Source organism: Erinaceus europaeus, chromosome 2 (assembly GCF_950295315.1).
Source record: "Erinaceus europaeus chromosome 2, mEriEur2.1, whole genome shotgun sequence".
In the NCBI taxonomy this organism is placed as follows: Eukaryota; Metazoa; Chordata; class Mammalia; order Eulipotyphla; family Erinaceidae; genus Erinaceus; species Erinaceus europaeus.
The window spans coordinates 99,079,841-99,103,659 of NC_080163.1; the positions used below are offsets into that span (position 1 = coordinate 99,079,841).

At 36.1% G+C, this 23,819-nt stretch overlaps 1 protein-coding gene across 1 annotated transcript in view; it reads right to left on the reverse strand.

Moving 5' to 3' along the window:
- Positions 1 to 275: 275 nt before the first annotated feature.
- Positions 276 to 23,819, reverse strand: part of GPM6A (glycoprotein M6A) — a 163,494-nt gene continuing 139,950 nt past the window's right edge. Inside the window, exons 4-7 of the mRNA XM_007528261.3 lie at positions 21,447 to 21,600; positions 14,049 to 14,125; positions 13,180 to 13,245; positions 276 to 2,391 (exon numbers count right to left, since the gene is read on the reverse strand). Of these exons, the coding sequence (XP_007528323.1) occupies positions 2,239 to 2,391; positions 13,180 to 13,245; positions 14,049 to 14,125; positions 21,447 to 21,600 (450 nt within the window). The 3' untranslated portion in view covers positions 276 to 2,238. The remainder of the gene's footprint in view (positions 2,392 to 13,179; positions 13,246 to 14,048; positions 14,126 to 21,446; positions 21,601 to 23,819) is intronic.

Sequence of the window (23,819 nt, forward strand, 5' to 3'; positions counted from 1 at the left end):
ACATGAAAATTATTCACCTCCAAAGTTGCTTACTCCTCTGCCTCTTTCCTAGTGCCCTAGATTTCCGTATTTTATATTCATGCACAAAATTTTCATTGAATTTTGAAATTTCACGTGAGCTCGACTGTGGCAAACTTCTAAAGAGGATAGTTATCTACTGCAGTTGGATGCACACACAGCAAAGAGAAACATTACAAAACAAACAAACCAACAAGCAAACAAAAGAAAAAAAACCCCAAAAGAAGGAAAAAATAAAACACTGCAGAAACTAAGAATAAGTACACAAAGTACACAAGTGTATTTATTACATTTTGCAAGCACTTTGTTCTACAGTTCAAAAACGCCACCATCAAGCTGTTGGCACATTTATGTACAAAACAGATTAATAGTAATGCCTGCTACAAAGCACTCTGTGAAAATACAAACTCTAATACCAGAAAAAAAATAGCCAAAAGCATCAACATTATTACATAAGTTTAAAGGACAGTTTTAAAAATCATCACAAACTGTTAGACACAGAACTGAAACACTATAATAGAGTATTTAAAGAAGCCCATTAATACTTTTGCTGAATATCTGTAATACTGCATATATCAGAAAAATGAACCATTAAGATAGCCTAAGTATAAAAAAAAAGCAAAACCCAGCCCCAAATTAAATAATACTACAGTATGCATAGTCATGCCACAGAAAACCCCAATAATAGCTTCCAAATGACTACAAGAACTTTTAAAGTTTACTGATGATGCATGATTAGTCATTGTACAAAGATTGTTTCACTTAATAAATTTTATTAGAAATGCACTTACACTGAGAAAGGATTTCACAATGGTCAAATCAGTGCACAATGCTACCTAAATTTTAAACACTGACAAAAATGTCTTGTCAGGCTATATCATTTTAAGAGACACTTTAACAGCATTCCTGTAGCATTAGAAATAATAAAAAAAGATTCAAGGTTAAAATAAACACCAGATTTGGTCCAATAATACTGATTGTGTTTTTTTTTATTTCCTTGATACAGGTACTTCTTATAAATGAATATGAATGAACATTTGGTTAAAATGACTTACTTGAAATAAAGACACAAAGATATCACTATATTTGGAAAGGATACATTCTACTGTGGCTTCTGACCACACTTTAAAAAACACTACAGGTAAACCAACATAGATTGGAAGGCTGCAAGCAAAGCTATTATATTAATGGAAGCCTTTTCAAATATATCATACACATTTTGGGGGATACTTTACAGAGGTGCAATCCAATCAAACTTTTAAGTAGGTAAAACAACTTCCCAGGGTTTAGTGTGCTTAATATACCACCTTCATAAAGGTAATTAATGTCCCACATTAGCATAGTCAAAGTTCCAATCCAGCCACTGCTTAATCACAAAGAAATCATTCTCCAAGAGTCCATCATAATTAAATTCTGTTAAAACGGCCTCTAGACTATAATGTAAAAGGTAAGCCTGGTATCACAACCTTAAAAAGGTAGTTAGCCATGCATTAGCATCACTGTTTCTACATGCTCACAATATAAACATGAGTCATCAGAGAGAAATACCTTTGAAGTACATCAACAACAAAAAAAAACTGTTAACAAAGATAAGAAGCACTTTTTTTTAACCTACTCTTACAAATTTAGAAATTGCACCTTAGATTGATGAAAACATTAACCAGGGCTGACAGTGATCTGGCCAATGATTTCCGGACAAGATCTCCATATTTTCAGAAGTCAGAATGATAGTATCTTGGTTGTTCATAATGTACACTGGTCCCTTTGAAGGTTACCTGTAGTTCAACTAGTTACTGAAATCAAAACTAAAAAGTATTAAAAAAAAAACCCTACTTTTCTTTCTGTTCAAAACAAACAAAAAAGGAAATAACGAAATAGATATTATGTGTGACATGTAGGAAGTCATTACAAGTCAACCAAATCTTGACTGTTACAGTGTTAGTAGTTTTGATCTTATGAACTACTAAATGGGTTTTAGAAATTAAAAGAAACAAAAAAGGCTGGATAGGAGCTTGTAGAAGAGATCTGACTATACTGATTTAACAAATTAGGAAATATGAGTGCTTAACAACAAAGAATTGTATTCAGGTGATTCTTAAGTCACCCTTTCTATCATTGATGAGAAGCACTTTCATTTGTTTTCAAAATGGTTGGATGGTTGGATGGCCCTTAATTAAACACCAATGCATTCGGATGGTAGGAAGGACTTGAAAAATGGATTTATGTGTATGCATTGAGTCGCTCTTTGGAGCGAGTAGAGTGGATGTCATGAAGTTCTTGCTCCTCCTTCGATTTGATGTCCTCATACTTCTGCATTCGGCAAGCATCTTTCACATATGCCCAGTTGGCAGACAGCACCATAAGGTAGTGAACCTAATCAAAGACAAAGATAATTTATGCTAGAAGTCTGTTTAACCATTCATCAAATTACACCTTGCATCAGGAAAGAAATATTCATATTATTCAATATATTCCCTTAAAGACTATGCTCACTAATAAAAATAAAATAGTGTATTGTGATAATAGGAACAGTGTAAATAAAATATACTTCTTCCCTGACTAGATGCATACGCTATATTTTCTGCTTCTTTTCCCTTTCTTTTCTTCCTTTTTCTCTTTCCTGCCTCCTTGCAACCCTCCCTTACTTATTTATTATTTTACCCCAGAAGTTCCCCAAAGCCAGGGCAAAAATTCACACCATATATATGTATGGCAAGGCATGTGACTTACTAGGTAAGCTATACTCCAACCCCACCCTTTCTTTCAATCTCTATTGTTCTTCTTTGTTAACTGTGAAATATTGAAGATTTATTTTTTATTTTTATTATATTTATTTGTTTATTTATTGGCTAGAGACAGCCAGAAATCAAGAGGGAAGGGGCATGATAGAGGAGAGAGACACCTGCAGCCCTGCTTCACCACTTGCAAAGATTTCCTCCTGTAAGTGAGGACCAGGGGCTTGAACTTGGGTCCTTCTGCATTGTAACATATGTGCTCAACTAGGTGTGCCATCATCCAGCCCCTCTAAGATTGATTCTTCATCTTTTCTGCCTTCATTATCCAGGATATAAGACTATATATTTTATGTTCATCACCTGTTTTGTAACCTGTAATAAGAAATAATGACATTGGCAGTTTGAGTCTAGTCAATTTGTGTTGGGGTTCATTGGGGGTGGGGGGATGAGGCAGGAGCAAGTTCACTACAAGGGGTCTTCTAGCATATCATGGCAGCAGACGATACATAAATCTCTTTTAGGGCACCTTTGTGGGGAACGGAACAACTTTATTGACGCAGTTACAAATTTATAAAGGGGTAGCTGTGCAGGGGAAGTAGCCAGCTGGCCAATGAGGTCAGTATCTCCTTATAAGGGAAAAGAGAGCAAGGCAATGAGAGGGTATGGATGGTGATGCAGGAACAGGGAAATAGAAATATAAGGAGGCGAAGCCCACCAGAAAGGGGCAAGGGGTGGGTGATGTGGCAAGACTGATAGGAAGGTTGGAATTCTCCCGTGTACTCTTGCCACATCTTGCTTGATCACAAGGCTGGCATGCCAAGGGGAGACTGACAGACGAACTTCGGGGTGGTGGGGGAGGGGGGTCAGCCATTCATGCTCAAGCACATATCAGACCCACAAATTTGAATTAGTGAATGTCCTTGTCACTGTGTAATATAAGAGATCATAGTTACTGCAATATAGAAAACCTGTGGATTTTAATTTTGGGGGAAGGTTCTTGATGGTTATTTCTTCTTCATGTTTTCTTTCTTTCTTTCTTTCTTTTTTTTTTTTTTTTTTTGCTATAACTGGCCTGTTCATGTTTTCTACAGTAAAGTAGAACTGAGAGCCCAGAAATAAGTCACACACCTATGGGCATCTAATTTTTGACAATGAATTTATGAAGCAGGGTAAGGAAATGGGAAAATTGGGTTAACATGTGCAGAAGAATGAAATTGAACCACTGCATTTCACCACACACAAAAGTAAACTCCAGGTGCATCAGGGACTTGGATCTTTGACCAGAAATATCAAATACTTAGAAGAAACTGCTGGCAGAACTCTTTTCCATCTAGGTTTTATAGGCATCTTCAATCACACAAATCCAACTGTCAGAAAGACAAAAACAAAAATAAACCAATAGGACTGTATTAAATTGAAAAGCTTTAAAAAAAAAAAAAAAAGAAAGAGACTCCAAACAAAGAGACTCCTTACAGAATGGGAGAAGGTCTTTACATGCCATATATCATACAAAAGGCTAGTAACCAAAATATATAGAGTTCACCAAATCAGTAAAAAAAAAAAAATTACCTATCCAAAAGAGGGGAAATGATATGAACAGAATATTCACCAAGGAAGAGATCCAAACGGCCAAAGGACACATGTAAAAATGCTCCAAATCATTGACTGTCAGAGAAATGCAAATAAAGACAACAATGAGATACCACATCACCCTTGTGAGAATATGATATCTCAGAAAAGACAGTAACAACAAATGCTGCAAAGGTTATGTGGACAAAAGAACCCTCCTATAGAGCTGGTGGGAATGTCAATAGGTCCAACCCCTGTGGAAAGCAATCTAGAGAATTCTCAGAAGTCTAGAAAGGAACCTACCCTATGACTTGGCAATTACTCTTTTGGGGATATATCCTAAGGAAACAAACATGCTCATCTGAAAAAAGATGTGTGTATACCTATACTTAAAGCAGTATAATTTGTAATAGCCCTAAACTGGAAGCAACCTAGGTGTCCAACAACAGATAAATGACTGAGAAAGTTGTAATATATATGCACAACGAACAACTACTCAGCTATGAAAAATGGCGAATTTGCCTTCTTCACCTCATCTTGGATGGGCTTTGAAGGAATCATGTTAAACAAGATAAACTAGAAAGAGAAGGATGAATATGGGATGATCTCACTCACAGACAGAAATTGAGAAATAAGAACAGCAATGAGAAACACAAACTAGAAGTTGGACTGAGTTTGCTGTTATTACACCAAAGTAAAGGACTCTGGGCAGGTGGTGGGCGAAGATTGGGAGGAAGATGTTTTCAGGTCCTGGTACATGAAGTTGGAGGAGGACTTCAGCTGGGGGTGAGAGTGTTTTGCAGAAAACCTAGAAATTTTACACATGTACCAACAACTGTATCTACTGTAAACCATTAATGCCCCCCAATAAAATAAAAAAAGGAAAACTGGTGGATTTGATTACTGAATAACTTTTTTATATAATTAATTTTTCAGTTTCAGTTAAATTACAAACTGGTCCATGATTCTGTGTCATATAGATTTTGTGTATGTATGTATGTATATATATATATATATATTTACAACAGATAAAATGCTATATTCAAAAAAGGAAACACCTGATTTGTGTTGAGTAAAAGGTGCATAGCAATAAGAATCTGTCATTTCAGGGGTAGATAGCATAGTGGTTATGCAAAGAGACTGTTATGCCTGAGGCTCTGAAGTCCCAGGTTCAATCCCCTGCACCACCATAAGCCAGAGCTGAGCAGTGCTTTGGTGTTTCTCTCTCTGCATCTCTCTCAAAAATAAATAAAATACTTTTTTAAAAAAGAATCTGTCATTTAAGAATATTATATTTCCTTTGAAAGTTTTCATTTTGTTAAGTGGAAACACTAAGGTGCATGCAAGCAAGATTTGTAAGTTATATTCTTGTACTCCAGGAAATTTTCATAGTGAAAGCTTAATTATTATATATAAGTGAGTTGAATAAGGCTTATTGACATTCAAATTTATGTACACTATTTTGTGGTTGATGCTGCTAAAATGTCAAGTGGTTTGGGAAGTACTTAGCAAAGACTAGGTCAACAAAATATTTGTCTAGGAGTCCGGTGGTAGCACAGCGTGTTAAGCGCACGTGGCAGAAAGCACAAGAACCGGCATAAAGATACCAGTTCGAGCCCCCGGCTCCCCACCTGTAGGGGAGTCACTTCACAAGCGGTGAAGCAGGTCTGCAGGTGTCTGTATTTCTCTCCCCCTCTGTGTCTTCCCCTCCTCTCTCCATTTCTCTCTGTCCTCTCTAACAACGACAACATCAATAACAACAACAATAATAAATACAACAACAATAAAAAAATAGCCAACTAGGGCAACAGAAGGGAAAATAGATAAATAAAATAAAATAACTAAATATTTGTCCAAAGAGTATACTACAGGTGTTTAAAGCTTTCCCTTTTACAGTCTGAGAAAACATGAATCCTACATTATTAAATATGTATGATGAAGCAGTTCAAAGCAGTTTCACTTCTTCCACTCTTAGTTCCCAACAAGTTCAGTCACTGTAGTTCAGAGACTGGACTTTCTCAGTGAGTATGCAGATACCTATCTGGTCTCAGGAGGGAACAAAGACTGCCAAGTCTGTCACTGTCCCTTACTTAGTAGATACTTAGCACTCCCTGGAACCTGATACAAAGCCAAGTTGAGAATTTGTCAGCAGACAGAAGAACTTCCTAATATCTCTAAAAATTATTTGAATAGAGCGTACACACACACACACACACACACACACGGCACACTCTTGTCTTTGCCTTAAGGCACAGATGATATGCTACAAGTTTTTAGCAGAATTAAGCTTGATATTCTCATCTGTAATATAGGGAACATGATGAACATTATATTGTGGGAGGTTCGAATAGCTCACGATGAAGTGAATGATACTGCTGTGAACATTCAATATGTTCAGGTCTATGAAACATCTGAGTGACTATGGCAATAGCCCAGCTGGTAGAGTGCAGAACTTGCATAACTGAAGTTCTTAGTAGGGTCCCAAGCACTGCATATGCCAGCGTGAGTCTATGATCTTTCACATAAAATAAATAAATATTTGAGAAAAAATGACAGTGTTTCCTACAAAGTTTTAAAGAAATACTAACTACTACTAGTACTATTGGTAGTAGTATCTTCAGGAAAAGCTATAGTAGAAATATTATTCCTGTCTCCTAAGGTCTAACTTATCATTTGAGCTAAAAAAAATTAGCAATATTGTTGTTTATCAGTATTAAGATGATATTTCTTTTAAAATGGATATTCCTATTTCTTGAGGAAATATTGTTTGACAAAAATCTTGTCTCAGAGCCACAATTGAATTACTCTCCTAAATATAAGCTAGTCCACTTTGCACAACATAATATGTCAGATGCCTCTAGAGCAGGGCATTGAGAGATCTCTACCGTATAACCCTCCTCTATCCCCTTAGTAGTCTAAGATCAGCAGACTTAGGCCAGGGACTCACATATATTTCACCATAGTTGTTCCTCTGCTGTATTTCTGTTTTTTTAAAAAAACTTTAAAAAAATTTTATTCGATAGAACAGAAAGAAATTGAAAGGGGAGAGGGAGACAGAGATAGACACCTGTAGACCTGCTTCGCCACTTATTAAGTGTCCCTGCTGCAGGTGAGGAGTGGGGGCTCTACCCAGAGTCCTTGCACATAGTACTATGTACCCTTTACCGAGTGTGCAACTGCCCAACATCTAGAGACTTACATTTTTCTAAAGAATAATCTAGACTCTATGTTTGAAATACAATTATTCATAACATATAAATTAATACATAACTTAAGAAGTGTATATAAATTTCTATCATCTTAAAAATCTTTTGAAAGTAGAATCACTTTATAGTAACAGTTTAGATACACTGAAATGACAGTTTTTAGAAAAACACTTTTCACTAGTGGATACTTGGAGGCATGCAATTTTAATACAGAATATTGTATGCACGTAATGTTGCGAATACAGCTATGTTTCTTATTATACATTTTCTTTTAAGAAGTACTTCGAGAGACTTCTTAACATGGATGTATACTTCTGGGCTATATAGATTTTCATCTCACTGGAATGTATGTGTGAACTTGTATGTGCAGATGTTCCTTTGATCTCACAGTTAGAGTGGGTGCTATTTGGTACCATAAGGATTTGAAACATCACTGCCCCAAAGATGTTTATGCTGCCCTAGGGTATGCTTTTGCTTTATTTTTAGATTAAAAGTACAAATCCTTTGCTTATTGTTCTATCAAAATCCTCCAATTAACTAAGCAACATGATCCTATTAAGCATGTCATATTCTGAAATTAAATCCCATCTGAAGTTTTATAGTCACTAAATCTGAAATGTTGAACAATGCCTAAATCAACAAAGTATTTGAAAACACATTCTACCTTTGACATAATTGTTTTTTGTTGGATAGTTTTAAAGTGAATTTTTAATAAAACAATCAGGATGTTTTAAAAAACTCCAACAAGTAATCAGATCTTAACACAGAAGTGTTTACAAAGTCACTAAAAATAACTGATCTGAAATGGTTCATTAGCATTATTTCATCATTTCTATTTTAGTCTTTGACAGGAGATTATTATTATTTTTAAGAATTTCTCTTACCAACACATTAGACAACACTTTGGCACCATAAGGAAAGGAACTAATACATCTGAATGAATTCTATATTCTTACATACTGAATTGGTTAGAAATATTATGGGGGGGGGCAGGCAGTGGTGCACCAGGTTCAGTGCACATATCACTATGTGCATGGACACAGGTTTGAAACCCCACTCCCCAACTGAAAGAGTATGCTTCCTGAGTGGTGAAGCAGATCTTCAGGTGTCTATGTTTCTCCCCTTTCCTCTCAATTTTTCTCTGTCCTGTCAAGTGAAAATAGAAAAGGGAAAAAAATGGAAAATTGGGAGTGGTGGGTTCTTAGTGTCAGCACAAAGCCCCAGCAATAACCCTGGTGGCAATTAAAAAAGAAAAAAAGAAGAAAGAATGAAAAAAACAAGAAATATTGTTAAGTTACCGGGAAACTTCTAGAATTTTATGCTACTAACTTTCTAGGATACAAAAATAAGAACTGGAGATCTTGTTTACAAAAGTTAATGCTACATCAAATACTTGTGTGGTATTGACAGTTGACTTTCCAGTAAAAAAAAAAAATGGAATTCAATGTGAGTTATAAGAAATGGACAAGAAATGGTTTGGCACATCATAGGTTCTCAAAACTTAGTAAGAACCTGATTGAATGGAACAGAACTTTAATGATATTGCAAAACGCTGTAATTGTGACTTTTATTGTTTTAGTCAAATAGCAACTACATGACAGACAAAGGGAAGTATTAAATGAAAAAAGGGGAAAGACTCTAAATAAGAACATTAAATAACAGAATGAAATTGATACCTGCCACTGTCATAAAATCTGTGACTGTATTTTGAGCTTTAGGGCTAAGTATTGAGAATAGTGCTTGAACTCATGATGGGACTTGAGCTCATGAGGAAACTGATTTGAGTGGCAATGGACACTTTCCTTGGAAAAAAAAACATTTGTAATATGTAGCAAAAAATTATTTGTAGATAAGATTAAAAATATATCACAAAAATAAAATTTAAATTCTAATCATTGTCATTGTGGCACCATTTTTTTTACCATTAGTTAATTTTGAAAGCTTTAGCTAAAGCTTTCTAAATCAGTTTACAAAAGAAAGTAATCTGGAATTACTTATGCATAATTTAATAGTATTCCAACCATGTACTTAATGTTAATATTAACTAATTTCAATATTTAAGACAGTCTTTCCTCTATATATTAAGAGAAGAGTAATCCTCTTGGAAGAATAAACATTATTAAAAATAGCCGTTCTACCAAAAGCAATTTACAATTTCAATGCAGTCCTTACCAAAATTCCAAATGCATATTTTAAGCTAATTGTCCAAAAATTTTAAGCAACTTGTCCAAAAATTTGTGTAGAACCACAAAAGGCCACAAATTGCCAAAGCACTTATGAGAAGAAGGAAAAATATGCAAGTATAATGCTCCTCAACTTCAGTTTATGCTACAAAGCAGTAGTAATCAGAATAAAATCGTACTGGAATAGTTGGATCAATGGAGCAGAATCAAAAGCTCAGAAATGAGACCATGCATCTACAACCACCTAATATATGACAAAAGAGTCCAAAACCATTCAATAGAGTAAGGAGGTCTTTTCAACAGATGGGGTTGGCAAAACTGGACAGCCATATGTAGAAAAGCGAAACAAGACTACCACCTAATACCATACCAATGTCAAATCAAAATGGATTATATATCTAAATATTAGACCAGAACCTCCAAAGTTGATAGAGAAAGTATCAGTAAAACCTTGCAAAAACTTCACATTAAAGATGTATTTGGGCAGTCGGGCGGTAGCACAGTGGCTTATGCGCAGGTGGCGCAAAGAGCAAGGACGGGCATAAGGATACTGGTTCAAGCCCCCGGCTCCCCACCTGGTTCTTGCTCTGGGCTCTCCAACTGCAGGGAAGTCACTTCACAGGCGGTGAAGTAGGTCTGCAGGTGTCTATCTTTCTCTCCCCCTCTCTGTCTTCCCCTCCTCACTCCATTTCTCTCTGTCCTATCCAACAACGATGACATCAATAACAATAATAATAACTACAACAATAAAACAACAAGGGCAACAAAATGGAATAAATAAATAACTATTAAAAAAATAAAGATTATTTGGAGACCCAATCTGCTAGGCATGGGAAATGAAAAGAAGAGGAAATAAATAGGATTGCATGAAACTAAAAACACTTCTATACAGCAAGAAAAAGCAAGGATAACTAGGCAACCCAGTAAATGGGAGAAGATACTTGCACATAACATATCAGACAAAGGACTGATACCAAACATTTACACAGTTGGTACAGATCCACAAAAGAAGGAAGAATAACCCAATAAAAAACTGGCCCAAAATACCACAGACAGTTTTCTAAACAAGAGATACATATGCCCCACATGAAGAAATACTCCATTTCACTTATTATTAGAGAAATGCAAATTAAAACGACACTGAGATACCACCTCACATCTGAGAGAATGGCTTAACTAATAAATCAGGAAATGAGATGTTGAAGTTGTAGAGAAAAGGGAACTCTACTTCATCGCTGGTGGAAATGCAAATTGGTACAGCCCCTTTGGAAGTCTGTATGGAGAGTCCTAAAACAAATATAAATGGAAGTACCTTATGATCCAGCATTACCACTTTCAGTCATTTATCCAGTGGACACTCAAACACTGATTAGAAGAGACATATGCACCCTGTGTTCACAGCTGCATTGATCACAATAACGCAAGAGTGTAAGCAGCCTAAATGCCTATCAACAGATGACTGGCTAAAGAAGTTATGGGATATAAATTCCATGGGATATTACTCTGCAATCAGAAGAGATGATATTGTCTTCTTTGGGACAAAACAGATGGAACTGGAGGTGATTGTACTTAGCAAAATCAGTAAAGAGATGAAAGACAACTACCAGATGGTTTCACTCATATGTGGAATCTATAGATGTGACTTACATGAACTTGCCAAAAAAAAAAAAAATCCAAACATCACAGCCTAACTAACGCAACGATTGCCACCTCAGCATGCTTCACTTCAGACTGTGTCCAGAGACTTCATGTGTGGAGTGACAACCCTTCAGCTTCATTGCTTGGGTGAGACCTTTCCTTTCATAGTATACTCTAATTTCATCTCAGGTGGTTCACTTTCTAACAAAGTCCCAAAACCTAGATATATACCAGTGTCTGTGAGAGAGAGCATATGTTCACACGTATCCATAAACTACTGCAAAATATATACCTGAAAGCAGAAGTACACTAGAGTTTGTAGTGAGTACCCCCCTAACAGTTCCTCTCCATTATTCCAAGCTTTGGGTCCATGATTGCTCAACAATTTGTTTGGCTTCGTATGTTAACTCTCTTTTCAGTCACCAGGTTCCAGATGCCATCAGGATGCTGGCCAGGCTTCCCTGGATTGAGGACCCCACCAATGTGTCCTGGAGCTCAGCTTCCCCAGAGACACACCCTACTGGGGAGAGAGAGAGGCAGACTGGGAGTGTGGACCGACCAGTCGATGCCCATGTTCAGCGGGGAAGCAATTGCAGAAACCAGACCTTCTACCTTCTGCAGCCCACAATGACCCTGGGTCCATGCTCCCAGAGGGATGGAGAGTGGGAAAGCTATTGGGGGAGGGGGTGGGATGTGGAGATTGGGTGGTGGGAACTGTGTGGAGTTGTACGCCTCCTGCCCTGTGGTTTTGTTGATTAATCCTTTCTTAAATAAAAATAAATAAATAAATAAATAAATAATCCAAACAAAGCAGAAGCAAGCACACTGTTTATAAGACTTGTGCGAACTATGGTGGTTATCTTTGGGAGGTTAAAAGGTGAAAATAAAGAATTTTGGTGGTGGGTGTATGTGGAACTATACATTGCAATCTTATAATCTTGTGATAAATTATTAATAACAAATAAAAATTATTAAAATAAATAGAAAATAGTGATTCTCTACATTTTAAACATTCTTTGAATAACTTTACATTAGTAGCTAATATCAAAATTAAGATAAATTTACTTATTTTTGTTAATGTCAACATTATAAATTTTAGTAATTAATTAAAACATTAATTTTATTGCAATACTTTTCTGTAGATAAGCATTTAAAATTTTTTTAAAATTTATTTTCCCTTTTGTTGCCTTTGTTGTCTTTTTTATTGTTGTAGTTATTATTACTGTTATTGATGTCATCATTGTTGGATAGGACAGAGAGAAATGGAGAGAGGAGAGGAAGACAGAGAGGGTGAGAGAAAGATAGACACCTGCAGACCTGCTTCACTGCCTGTGAAGGGTCTCCCCTGCAGGTGAGGAGCCAAGAGCTCGAACCCGGATCCTTATGCCAGTCCTTGAGCTTTGTGCCATGTGCGCTTAACTCACTGTGCTACCATCCAACTCCCAGATAAGCATTTTTTTTATGTTTACATATCACTTATCACTTTTTCTTTTTAGGATGATATTAAAATACATGTAATCTTATGAACTCTTTGCACTACCAGCTATTACCTTTACAAGCAATTTTTAATTTCTATGGAAAGAAAAAACCTTGGGGTTGGGTAGTGTTGAACCTGGTTGAGTGCACATGTTACCCGGGTTCAAATCCCAGTCCCCACCTGGAGAAAGAAAGCTTTGCTAGTGGTGAAGCAGTGCTGCAGGTGTCTCTCTGTCTCTCTCCCTCTTTATCACCCCCATCCCTCTTGATTTCTGTCTGTTTCTATCTAATAAATAAATAAAGATAATTTTAAAAATAAAGAAAGAAACCAAGCATTAGGGCTTGAGAGCTTACCATAGCAATAACTGCTGCCCCAGATCCAGCAAGTGCCACAATGAACAAATGGAAGGTCATGTTCAGCTGCAAAGTAAACCACAGAGAATCAAAGCATGTTAGGATTGTAAATAGAAAAGATTGGAAATTTGGCTCTGTTTTAAGAACTCTGTAATCTATGACAAATCACTGTCTCCACTAAAAAAAAAAATGTTATAATAACATTTTCCCTGTAAATTGTTTAAATCTTTGCAACTGATCATTTTAAGATGGCCTCATTATGAAGAGGAAATCATGATTGCCAAGGATGGCTTTACAAGCATTGTAACACTATAAGGCTATGTTACCTTTTTCTAAGTATAATTTATAGTGATGAAAAGCTGGCTCAGAGGATAGAGCACAGAACCTGTATGCATGAGTTAGTCCCCACATATTCAGTCCCAATCACTGCATCCCCTAGAAGAGTTGCCTTGGTCCCAATCTCTTTCTCTCGTATATGAAAGAAAGCAAGCAAGAAAGAACAAAAGAAAGAAGGAAGAAGAAAGGAAGGAAGGAAGAAAAGAAAGAAAGCAGAAAGGAAGAAAGAGATTGCAACAAGAGAGAGAAAGAAGCAATCCTTAAAAATTACTGAAAATATATGGCTTTACAATTTTCTTCAATTTTGATTAACCTGATCATTTCTAGAAAAATATTTACTATAATTTTATAAAAGTATATTAAGTATGTGCCACACTGATATTTATATTCTATCATTCATGAATAACATTACTACACATAAAATTGACTGAATGGAACATGATAAAAATTAACATAGATTTTATTATATACTCCTCATATTACAAAATGAATGCTAAAATTCTGCCTAAATTAAAGGCTGTTAAAACACTCACCTCAGTGGACTCACACATCCTCAGGAAATTCTCAGAGACAGTGCAAATTTTCTTTTCCTCTCCAATTGTCACAATCCCTACAACATGTAGAAAATTAGAGTTTAGCAGTCAACATGTTTTCAAAAGCACACAGAGAAAAAAAAGAGACACTTCTGCTGATGAAATCTAAGCAAGCTTTATTTAATGGTATATTATAATGAAAAAAATTCTCCTTTAGCTCTCATTGCTTGATAGTGACTATAATAGTATTGTTGAGTTGAAGATCAAAGCTATTTAGACTTCAAGCATAAAACACTGTTGATGTGATTTTAGCTGAGCTTAAGATACCAGAATCTTCAGAATCATCTGCAGCTACTTCATTGATTTGCATCATTAATGTAATAGCATTGTACCAAACTGTTTGGTAACTATATCCCAGACTGCACTGAAGTCTAGCTCTGAATTATTCTGGTGGCACAAAGCTTCTGTTGGTCTATAGAAGTGAATTGCCCAAAGGAGTAAATTTGCTCTGTTAATATTGAAAACAGTGCTATTAGGAAGACAAACTAAAAAACTGTAATTTCACTCATATTTAGGCTGCTCCAGTTCAAATTTTTCTGGGGAACAGTAGAAAATATGCATTTCTGAATTCCAACACAAAACTGTTAAATCAAAATCTATGAATATTTGCCTGGAGCATTGCGGACCTTTTAGTCTCATTTTGAGAAATTCTGAAATGTTAAAAGCTCATAATTGTACAAGAATAAAATAAGTTGTGTGTAATATCAAATCAAATTGATGGGGTTTACAGTAAAAAATATTTATACCCCTTCCCCATATTAGGGAGCTACTCTCTTCCCTGATGCAGCTTTCTGGTCCTTTTCCAGCCATGACATCATCTCCCCAGACAATAACTTGGATCCACATGCATATCAGCTTTCAGGCTCAGGGCAAAACAAACAAACAAACAAACAAAAAACTAGTACAGCCACAGACTCTTTGGAATACAACCAAATTTGCCTACTAGCTATCTACAAAATGGAGTATACCCCAACTCTTCATTTGCACTATTCCAGGCTTTATGTTCATGATTGTTCAACAATTTGTTTGGCTTTGTATGTTAACTCTCTTTTCAGCCACCAGGTTTCAGATGCTAGCATTATGCCAACCAGAATTCCCTGGACAGACAACCCCACCAATATGTCTTGGGGCTCCCATCCCCAGAGCCCCACCCAGAGAGAGACAGGCTGGGAGTATGGATCGGCCTGTCAACACCCATGTTCAGTGGGGAAGCAATTACAGAAGCCAGACCTTCCACCTTCTGCAACCCACAATGACTCTGATTCCATACTCCCAGAGGGTTAATAAAATAGGAAAGCTATTAGGGGAGGGGATGGGATATGGAGTTCTGGTGGTGGGAATTGTGTGGAGTTGTACCCCTCTTATCCTATGGTTTTGTTCTTTTTATAAATAAAAAATTAAATATAAACAAATGTTGAAACTTGCGGATTTGTATTTAGTGTTTTGTTGTTGTCATTATTTTATTTTGGTTTTTGCCATCAGGGTTATCACTGCATGATATTACTGCTACCAGGATCTAGTTTTTCCTTTTTTAATTTTATTGTTAGGACAAAGAGAAGTTAAGAGAAGAAGAAGAGATAGAGAGAGGTAGAGAAACACCCTTGCAGCACTGCTTCACTACTATAAGTGTGGACTCGGGAGTCTGAAATGCAGGTACCTGTGCATGGTAATTTGTGCACTCAGTCAGGTACATCACCTCCAGGCCCCTATTTAGTTTAAATAAATATAAATATTCACACATTTAAAAAATATTCATACATTATTAACTGAAATACCAATTCTCCTTCCTTGGAACTCTGCCCTTTGATGGGAGTTTTTAAAACATGATGTGCTTGCAGCACAACAAATGCCAAGATACTTCACAGTGATCTTTCCTTTCTGCTATGGTGATTCTAAGAGAGAGAGCAAATAATCCCTGGAGATTTGCCTCTGATTCATCATTATGAAAAAGGATTCCTTGTAAAGGATCTCATTCTTAATGCTGATCAAACACAAACTTCCTTTATGTGAAATGCCAGGACAAAGGAGCTATCTTCTTACCCACCTCCTCATTCACATTTGCAGAAACTGGAAAATGTGGTTATGTTCATTGTTTATAATTCCTCTCTGTTTTCTTCCCATTCTATCCCTTTCCAGTCAGATTTACCTCAATTATCCATAGAAACTTTTTTTTTACCTCCAGGGTTATCAATGGCACTTGGTGCCTGCACTAAGAATCCACTGATACTAGAGGCCACTTTCCCCATTTTGTTGCCCTTGTTGTAGTTGTTATTGTTATAGCTGCTGTTGTTGGATATGACAGAGAGAAATTGAGAGAGAAGGGGAAAATAGAGAGGGGAAGACAGAGATAGACACCTGCAGACCTGCTTCACCACTGTGAAGCAATCCCCCCTTTCAGGTAGGGGGATTAAGGGCTCAATCCAGAGTCTTTAAGCAGGTCCTTGCCATGTGTGCTTAACCCTCTGCACCACCGCCCGCCCCCCTGATAGAAAATTTTCTTAAAATGGTTCACTTGTGTAAAAACCAAAGATGAATTCTCAGTTTTCATTTGGTAGTTGATCACTCTTTTGTTATACTCTCTTTACTTGGTCTAGGTTTGAAGAACTAAAGTCTAGTTTTGCTTTTTTCTCACTGACTTTTCTTTCTCAGTATCTTTAATTTCTCCTGGTTTGTGTTACCTCTTTTCTTGAATTATTTGAGCATTTAGTGTAGTTTTCTTTATGTTTTGTTAATCTCATCAAGTCCCAAAGTTTTGCATTTAAGACATTATCTATATCAGTGACTTTTAAATCTAATGCTGTTCTAAAATCAAGGTTCAGGTATCCAATGTCCTGACAATCCCATTTATACTTTTTGTGATGTGGTTAATCACACTGATTGATTTACATATATTAAACCAAGCTTTCATCCCTGGGATAAATTCCACTTGGTCATGATGAACAATTTATTTTTTAATTTTATTTATAAAAAGGAAACACTGAATAAAAAAATATGATAAGAAGGGTAGAACTCCACACAATTCTCACAACCAGATATTTTTAATATACTGCTATATCCATTTGGATAGAATTCTGCTCAATATTTTAGCATCTATATTCATCAGAGATATTGGTCTGTAATTTTCTTTTTGTTGTTGTTGTTTTACCCATGTCTACTTTTGGTATCAGGGTGATGTTGACTTCATAGAATCTGGAAGGTAATATTCCTATGTCTTCAATCTTTTGGAAGAGTTTTAAAAGTAGAGGTATTAACTCTTCCTTGAAGGTTTTTTAGAATTCATTTGTAAAAGCGGCTTGTCCAGGACTTTTATTCTTGGGAACAGTTTAAATTTTTTTATTATATTTATTTTATTTATCAGATAGAGACAACTAGAAATCTTGAGGGGAAGGGTGATAGAGAGGGAGAGACAGAGAGACACCTGCAAACACTGCTTCATCACTTGCAAAGCTTTCCCCCTGCAGGTGGGGACTGGGGATGGGAAGGTTTTTGATAACTGTTCCAATTTCTTTGGCTTTGACTGGCCTGTTCATATTTTCTAGTTCCACTTTGGAAGTTCATAGGTATCTATGAACTTGTCTGTTTCTTTCAGGTTTTCTAGCTTGGTGGCATATAGTTGTTAATAGAAGACTCACATGATACGTTACTTTTCTGTGGTGTCTGTTGTGATATCTCCTCTTTCATTTACAATCCTATTTATTTCAGTTTTCTCCATTTGTATTGTGCATCTGGCTAAGAGTTTATCAATTTTGCTTACCCTTTCAAAGAACCAACATTTAGCTTTGTTGATCTTTTGTATGGCTCTCTTTTCTTTCTTTAAAAAAATTATTTTTATTATTGTATGGAGACAAAAAGAAATTGAGAGGGGAGGGAGAAATAGAGAGGGAGAGAGACAGAAAGACACCCAAAGCCCTGCTTCAACACTCGTGAAGCCCTCCCCAGGTGTTGGTACACTTAACCAGGTGCACCACCACCTGGTCCTAGTTTTCTTTCTTTCAGTGTTATTTATCTCTGCCCTAACTTTAGTTATTTCAGTCCTTCTGGTTGCTTTAGGGTTCCTTTTTTCCTCTTCTTCTAAGTCATTAAGGTGTACAGTCAGGTTGTTTATTTGAGCTTTTTCTTGTTTCCTAATATATGCTTGTATGGCTACGAATTTCCCTCTCCATACTACCTTAGCTGTGTTCCAAATATTGTGATAGCTCATGTCTTCATTTTCTCAAAACATTTTGATTTCTTCCTTAATTTTCTCTTTGACCCAGTAATTGTTAAGTAGTGCACTGTTGAGTTTCCATATTTTGGGAGTTTTACTAATTTTTTCTTTGTCGTTAAGTGTTAATTTAATTCTACTGTGGTATGAGAAGATTCTTGGGATGATTTCAATGCTTTTGAATTTGTTGACACTGTCTTTGTGGCCTAACATATGGTCTATCCTTGAGAATAGCCAATGTGGACTTGAATAAAATGTGTATTCCAGTTTCTTGGAGTGGATGACTCTGAAAATATCCAATAGTTCTATTTTATTTACCTCTTCATTTAGCTCCCTCATTTCTTTATTGATTTTATGCCTGGGTGATCTGTCAAGTTGAGAGAGTAGGGTGTTGAGAGACACATGAAGTCCCCTACTACTACTGTGTTGCTGTTAATACATTGCTGTAGCTCTTTTCAGTAGATGTTTGATGTATTTAGATGGCCTCTCATTTGGGTACACAGATGTTAATAACTGTTAGGTCCTCTTGATTTACTGATCTTCTGAGCATTAAGTAATGTCTATCCCTATCTTTTTAAATTTTATTTACTTTAAGGTATATTTTGTAAGATATGAGAATAGTTGTTCCTGCCCTTTTTTTGGGGGGGGGGAGGGTCCATTAGCTTATATGATAGTTTTCCATCCTTTCACTTTGAGTCTGTGTTTGTTTTGTTGAGTTAGGTTCCTGTAAACAACATATTGTTGGATTGTGTTTTCTGATCCATCTTCCTACTCTGTGCTTTTAATAGACTTTTAGGCCCAGTAATCTCTCCTTGAGCTCTTCTCTATGAGCCACAAGTATTTGCACTCACCCCTGCTTGGAGGGTTCCTGAAATAATCCTAGTCCTATCTTGTTGCTTTCTCAGGTAATTTTCTTTTTGTTATTCCTAGTTGACAAGGGAGAGAAAAATATAGCTGCTGCTACTCCATAGTCTTTTTTAATATCCTATTTATATTTTTAATAAGAATCTAAAAATTAACATTTTCAAAATGATATCTATTCTTTCCCTTGCCTGTGTGCGGCAACCCCAAATACTCTATTATCATACCCCTTACCATCTCAATAGTAAAAACAAAATAAAAAACTTATCTTCTCCATTGCTCTTTCAATAAACAACAGTGTTCATGAATTTCATCTTTCAACTTCACATACAATCCATCCAAAAATTCTCTCAACTTAGCTTTAAAATACATGCAGAATGAGGTAATTTCTTTATGTCTTTCTTGCTTCTACTTAGGCCTAAGTCTCCAATATTCCACAGTGAAATTACTGCGGGAAACTGCTAGCTCTATCCTTCTAGCTACAGTTTATTTTCCATACGACAGCCAGAATGAGCTTTCTGAATTATATTGTTATCCTTCTTCCCTTCTGTTCCCCTCTGCAAATATTTTCTATTTTCTTCAAAAAAAATCCATAATTATATTAATACTCTTGTGCATGCATCATGACTATATGTTCCTTGAGCTTTTCAACTTCATCTCTGTCTAATCCCTTTATTTTCTCATGCCACTTGTGTTACATTGATTTCACCATTATTTGTTGAAGATATCAATATCAGGCTTAGTAATTTTGTACAAAATCTTCCCTCTGATAAGAATATTTTCATGGCTACTCTCTTTTCTTCTCTTTCAGATAGCAATCATGCAATAAAAGATCAGAGGTCAGGCTTAGGAAAAACTAGTATAGTCATGGGCCCTTTGGAATATAACTAAAATAGTCCTACTAGCTATCTTCAAAATGGAGACTACAAATCTTCATCTATAATATTCCAGCCTTTAGGTTCATGATTAGTCAACAAATTTTTTTATAAATATTAGATTCTTGATATATTTTGTCTAATAGATATGATAAAAACTTTTAGCTGAAATAGACTCATATGTTCAGTTTCTTTAAAGCAGTTAGGATAAAAAACCTAGCAATGAGTCATGATGTAAATGAGACTCAGCAATAACACATGACAAGGAGAGAAAAAAGACATAACAGTAAAGATGTGGTACATTAGTGTTGTGGTCACAAGCTTTATACAATTTTCTTTATACAGTTTGGGCTAGTAAACCGAAGCAATACATTTATGCTTGTGCCTAAAATTCCAAAAACTTCAGAGAAAATTATGCATGTGTATGCACAATTTCTTCACTGAGCAATAAAAGAGAGCTCTGGTTTTAACTTTGGAATCATGTTCCACGTAAACACAGGAAAAGGAAACTTCCCCAGTGCAAGAGCTGTTCATACTTACTCTACCCTCTTCTTGCCAGGAACTTCCTCCTCAAAGCAGGTCAGCCTGCTTTTCATTAGGATCAGACCACAGGGGCCTGAGGAGTTTGACAATGTGGTGGGAGGACCACTGTTTTGGACATAGCTAGTTGATATCAGAATAGGTATATTATTCTCCATAATCTACCTATAGTACACCCATAGAGGCACAAAGTCTTCAGACAACATTATTGAAGTGTTTTCCACTGGCTTGAAATATCAAGAAACCTCATTAGAACACAATATTTAGAATGTTCCCAGATGTTAATAGATTCAATTTCAATAGTTCAAGTAAAAATGGAAGATGTAAGTATGCATAACATTATTCTATAATTTCATGTTTTTACAAATAGTTAAACAGAATTCCATGTAGCTGGAATCAGCCTACAATTTTCCATATTCTCAGTTCAGAACGTGTTTCAGTAGGAGAAGTAGCTGATTTAAGATTAAAAGCAGAAGCTAATGCTAGACAGCCTATGGATAACTGTCAATTTTATCTACGATCTTATACTTATGATGACATCATCTCACTGACTTTGGAAAAGTACAAAAGAATTAGGACAGGAAAATCACAATTATATTGTGTCAATATCAGGAAGTAAACCTGAAAGTCTGTCCTAATATATAGATTGACATGTGTATATTGTAAGATCAACTTCTAATTATCCTGACATTCCTACTTAATTAAATTAAAAAACAAGTGTTTAAACGTGAATGTGCTTCATTTGTCACTTTGGTAGTAGAAGCAATGGTGATTTTTAAAGCAGTTTAAAGTAATTTAGAGGCAGCTCTTTAGGTAAAACAAAATGAAGCATTGTTTCACAGTTAGAGATCCACCTACCAAACTGACGAAGATCCAAGCAGAGATTGGCTCCCTCCACTAAGGTGGTGTTTCGGCAGATGGTCCACAGATTGAAGTACATGTAAACTGGCAATGAAGTGAAAGCAGTGACTCCCAGCCAGGCCAACATGAAGAGGTATGTCAGCATAATAAACTGCAACAGAAAAAGCCGAAGAGACAACATATAACCTACTGGAAAAGAAGAATGCTGTGTTTAAATATTATGAAAAATTTTCCAAAATGTTAAAAATAGACCTGTCATATAATCCATCAACTCTTCTCCTAGGTTATTATCCATAAACCACAAAGCTTATTTGAAGAATAATGCACACTCATGTTCATTGCAGTACAACTGCAAAGACTGGGATCCAGCCCAAGTCCCACTGCAGAGGAGTGAATAAGAAAAGTATGGTATAGGCGCACAACACCTATTGTAAGAAAAGATGAGATTGGGCTTAATGAAATAAGCCAGAAGAAAGACAAATATTGGATGTTCTCACTCATATGTGCAAAGTAAACAAAACAAGAGAAATGACAGAATAAAATATTAATAAGCCCTTGGCCAATACCAGAAGATATGAGGACAATGAGAATGTTTAAAAAAATGGGGTGAGGAGGGTGGGGGTAGATAGCATAATGGTTATGCCTGAGGGTCCAAAGTACCAGGTTCAATTGACCACACCACTATAAGCCAGAGCTGAGCAGTGCTCTGGCTTAAAAAAAAAATGGCTTAAAAAATGGGGTGAAGAATAGTTGAAAGGAATTTGTGGCACTATGTCATCTAATGTAGGGAGACGGCATTATGGTGATGGATGAGGTGTGTTCACACAGATTTTAAAAAGACAACAGTCATGTAGAATAGAAGTTTTCCAATAAAAATAAAACTTAACCAAATAAAAATAATTCTGTGAACTGTAAAATAGAATATTAAACATACTAATTTTATTTTTGCTGTAGAAAATTAGTGAAATAGAACTTTAATTTTCAAAGTGTTTCTGTATTTCAGAAATATCTTAATATTTGTAAAGGACAGAAGGAGATTATATATCGTAGATATATTTTCAGTACAGGTCAAATGAATTTTTAGCTCATCATGGTATGGGTACTAGAAAAAGAAAAGGCATATATTGGTAGATGAATGAAAAGCTGATAAAATATAGGTAGCTTTTAATGACATTTGAAATTACCTATTTATCACTTAACCAGTGTTATCTACATAGAAATGATCTATATATAGATAGACCTTAATTGTCTAAGGTAACATTTGTATTAATACTTGTATTTAGGCAAACTGAAAAACAAGTTAAAGACATAGTGACCTAAGACTTATATGCAGACTCAAATCCATACATTGATACAAACTGACTATTTTTTTAGAGCAACTTATATGTAATTGCATGTATTATCAATTTCCCTATGCTTACAGGAATAATTCATTGTAAGAAGGCATTAGATGTAGGAAAAAAACAATGGAAATAGATTCATAAAAGTATCATATTATCTTGTCATATGGAATCAATTAATCAGACTTAGCTATCAGATATCAAAATCTACATTGACCTAGTCATCACTACAGTGTTCTGCCACAAAATCTACACCTCGCCTATCGACATTTCAATTCTTTGTGACTGAATTAAATATAGTCCTCTCTGTCATCACTCATGTATGTGACATTACTAGGCTGGGGTAAGGATCCCGGTTTGAGAACCCTGCTCCCCACCTGCAGAGGGTCGCTTCGAAAACAGTGAAGCAGGTCTGCAGGTATCTATCTTTCTCTCCTCCTCTCTGTCTTCCCTTCCTCTCTCGATTTCTCTCTGTCCTATCTAACAACAACAGCTATGACAATAATAACAACTACAACAAGGGCAACAAAATGGGGAAAATAGCCTCCAGGTGCAGTGGATTCATAGTGTAGGCACCGAGTCCCAGCGATATCCCTGGAGGCAAAAAAAAAAAAAAAAAAAGAGTAGCACATTAACTAATAGGAACATAGAACATGGAAAAAAAATTACACACACAATTTAAAAACTACATTTCTGGGGATTGGGTGGTAACGCAGAGGATTAAGTGCACGTGCCCAAAGCACAAGGACCAGCGTGAGGATCCTGGTTGGAGCGTCTGGCTCCCCAACTGCAAGGGGGGGGAGATGCTTCACAAGCAGGTGAGCAGGTCTGCAGGTGTCTCTCTTTCTCTCACACTCTCTGTCTTGCCCTCCTCTCTCCATTTCTCTCTGTCCTATCAACAACAATGATATCAATAACAAAAATAATGACAACAACAATAAAACAACAAGAGCAATAAAAGGGGGGAAATAGTCTACAGGAGCAGTGGACTTGTGGTGCAGGCACCTAACCCAGCAATACCCTGAAGGAA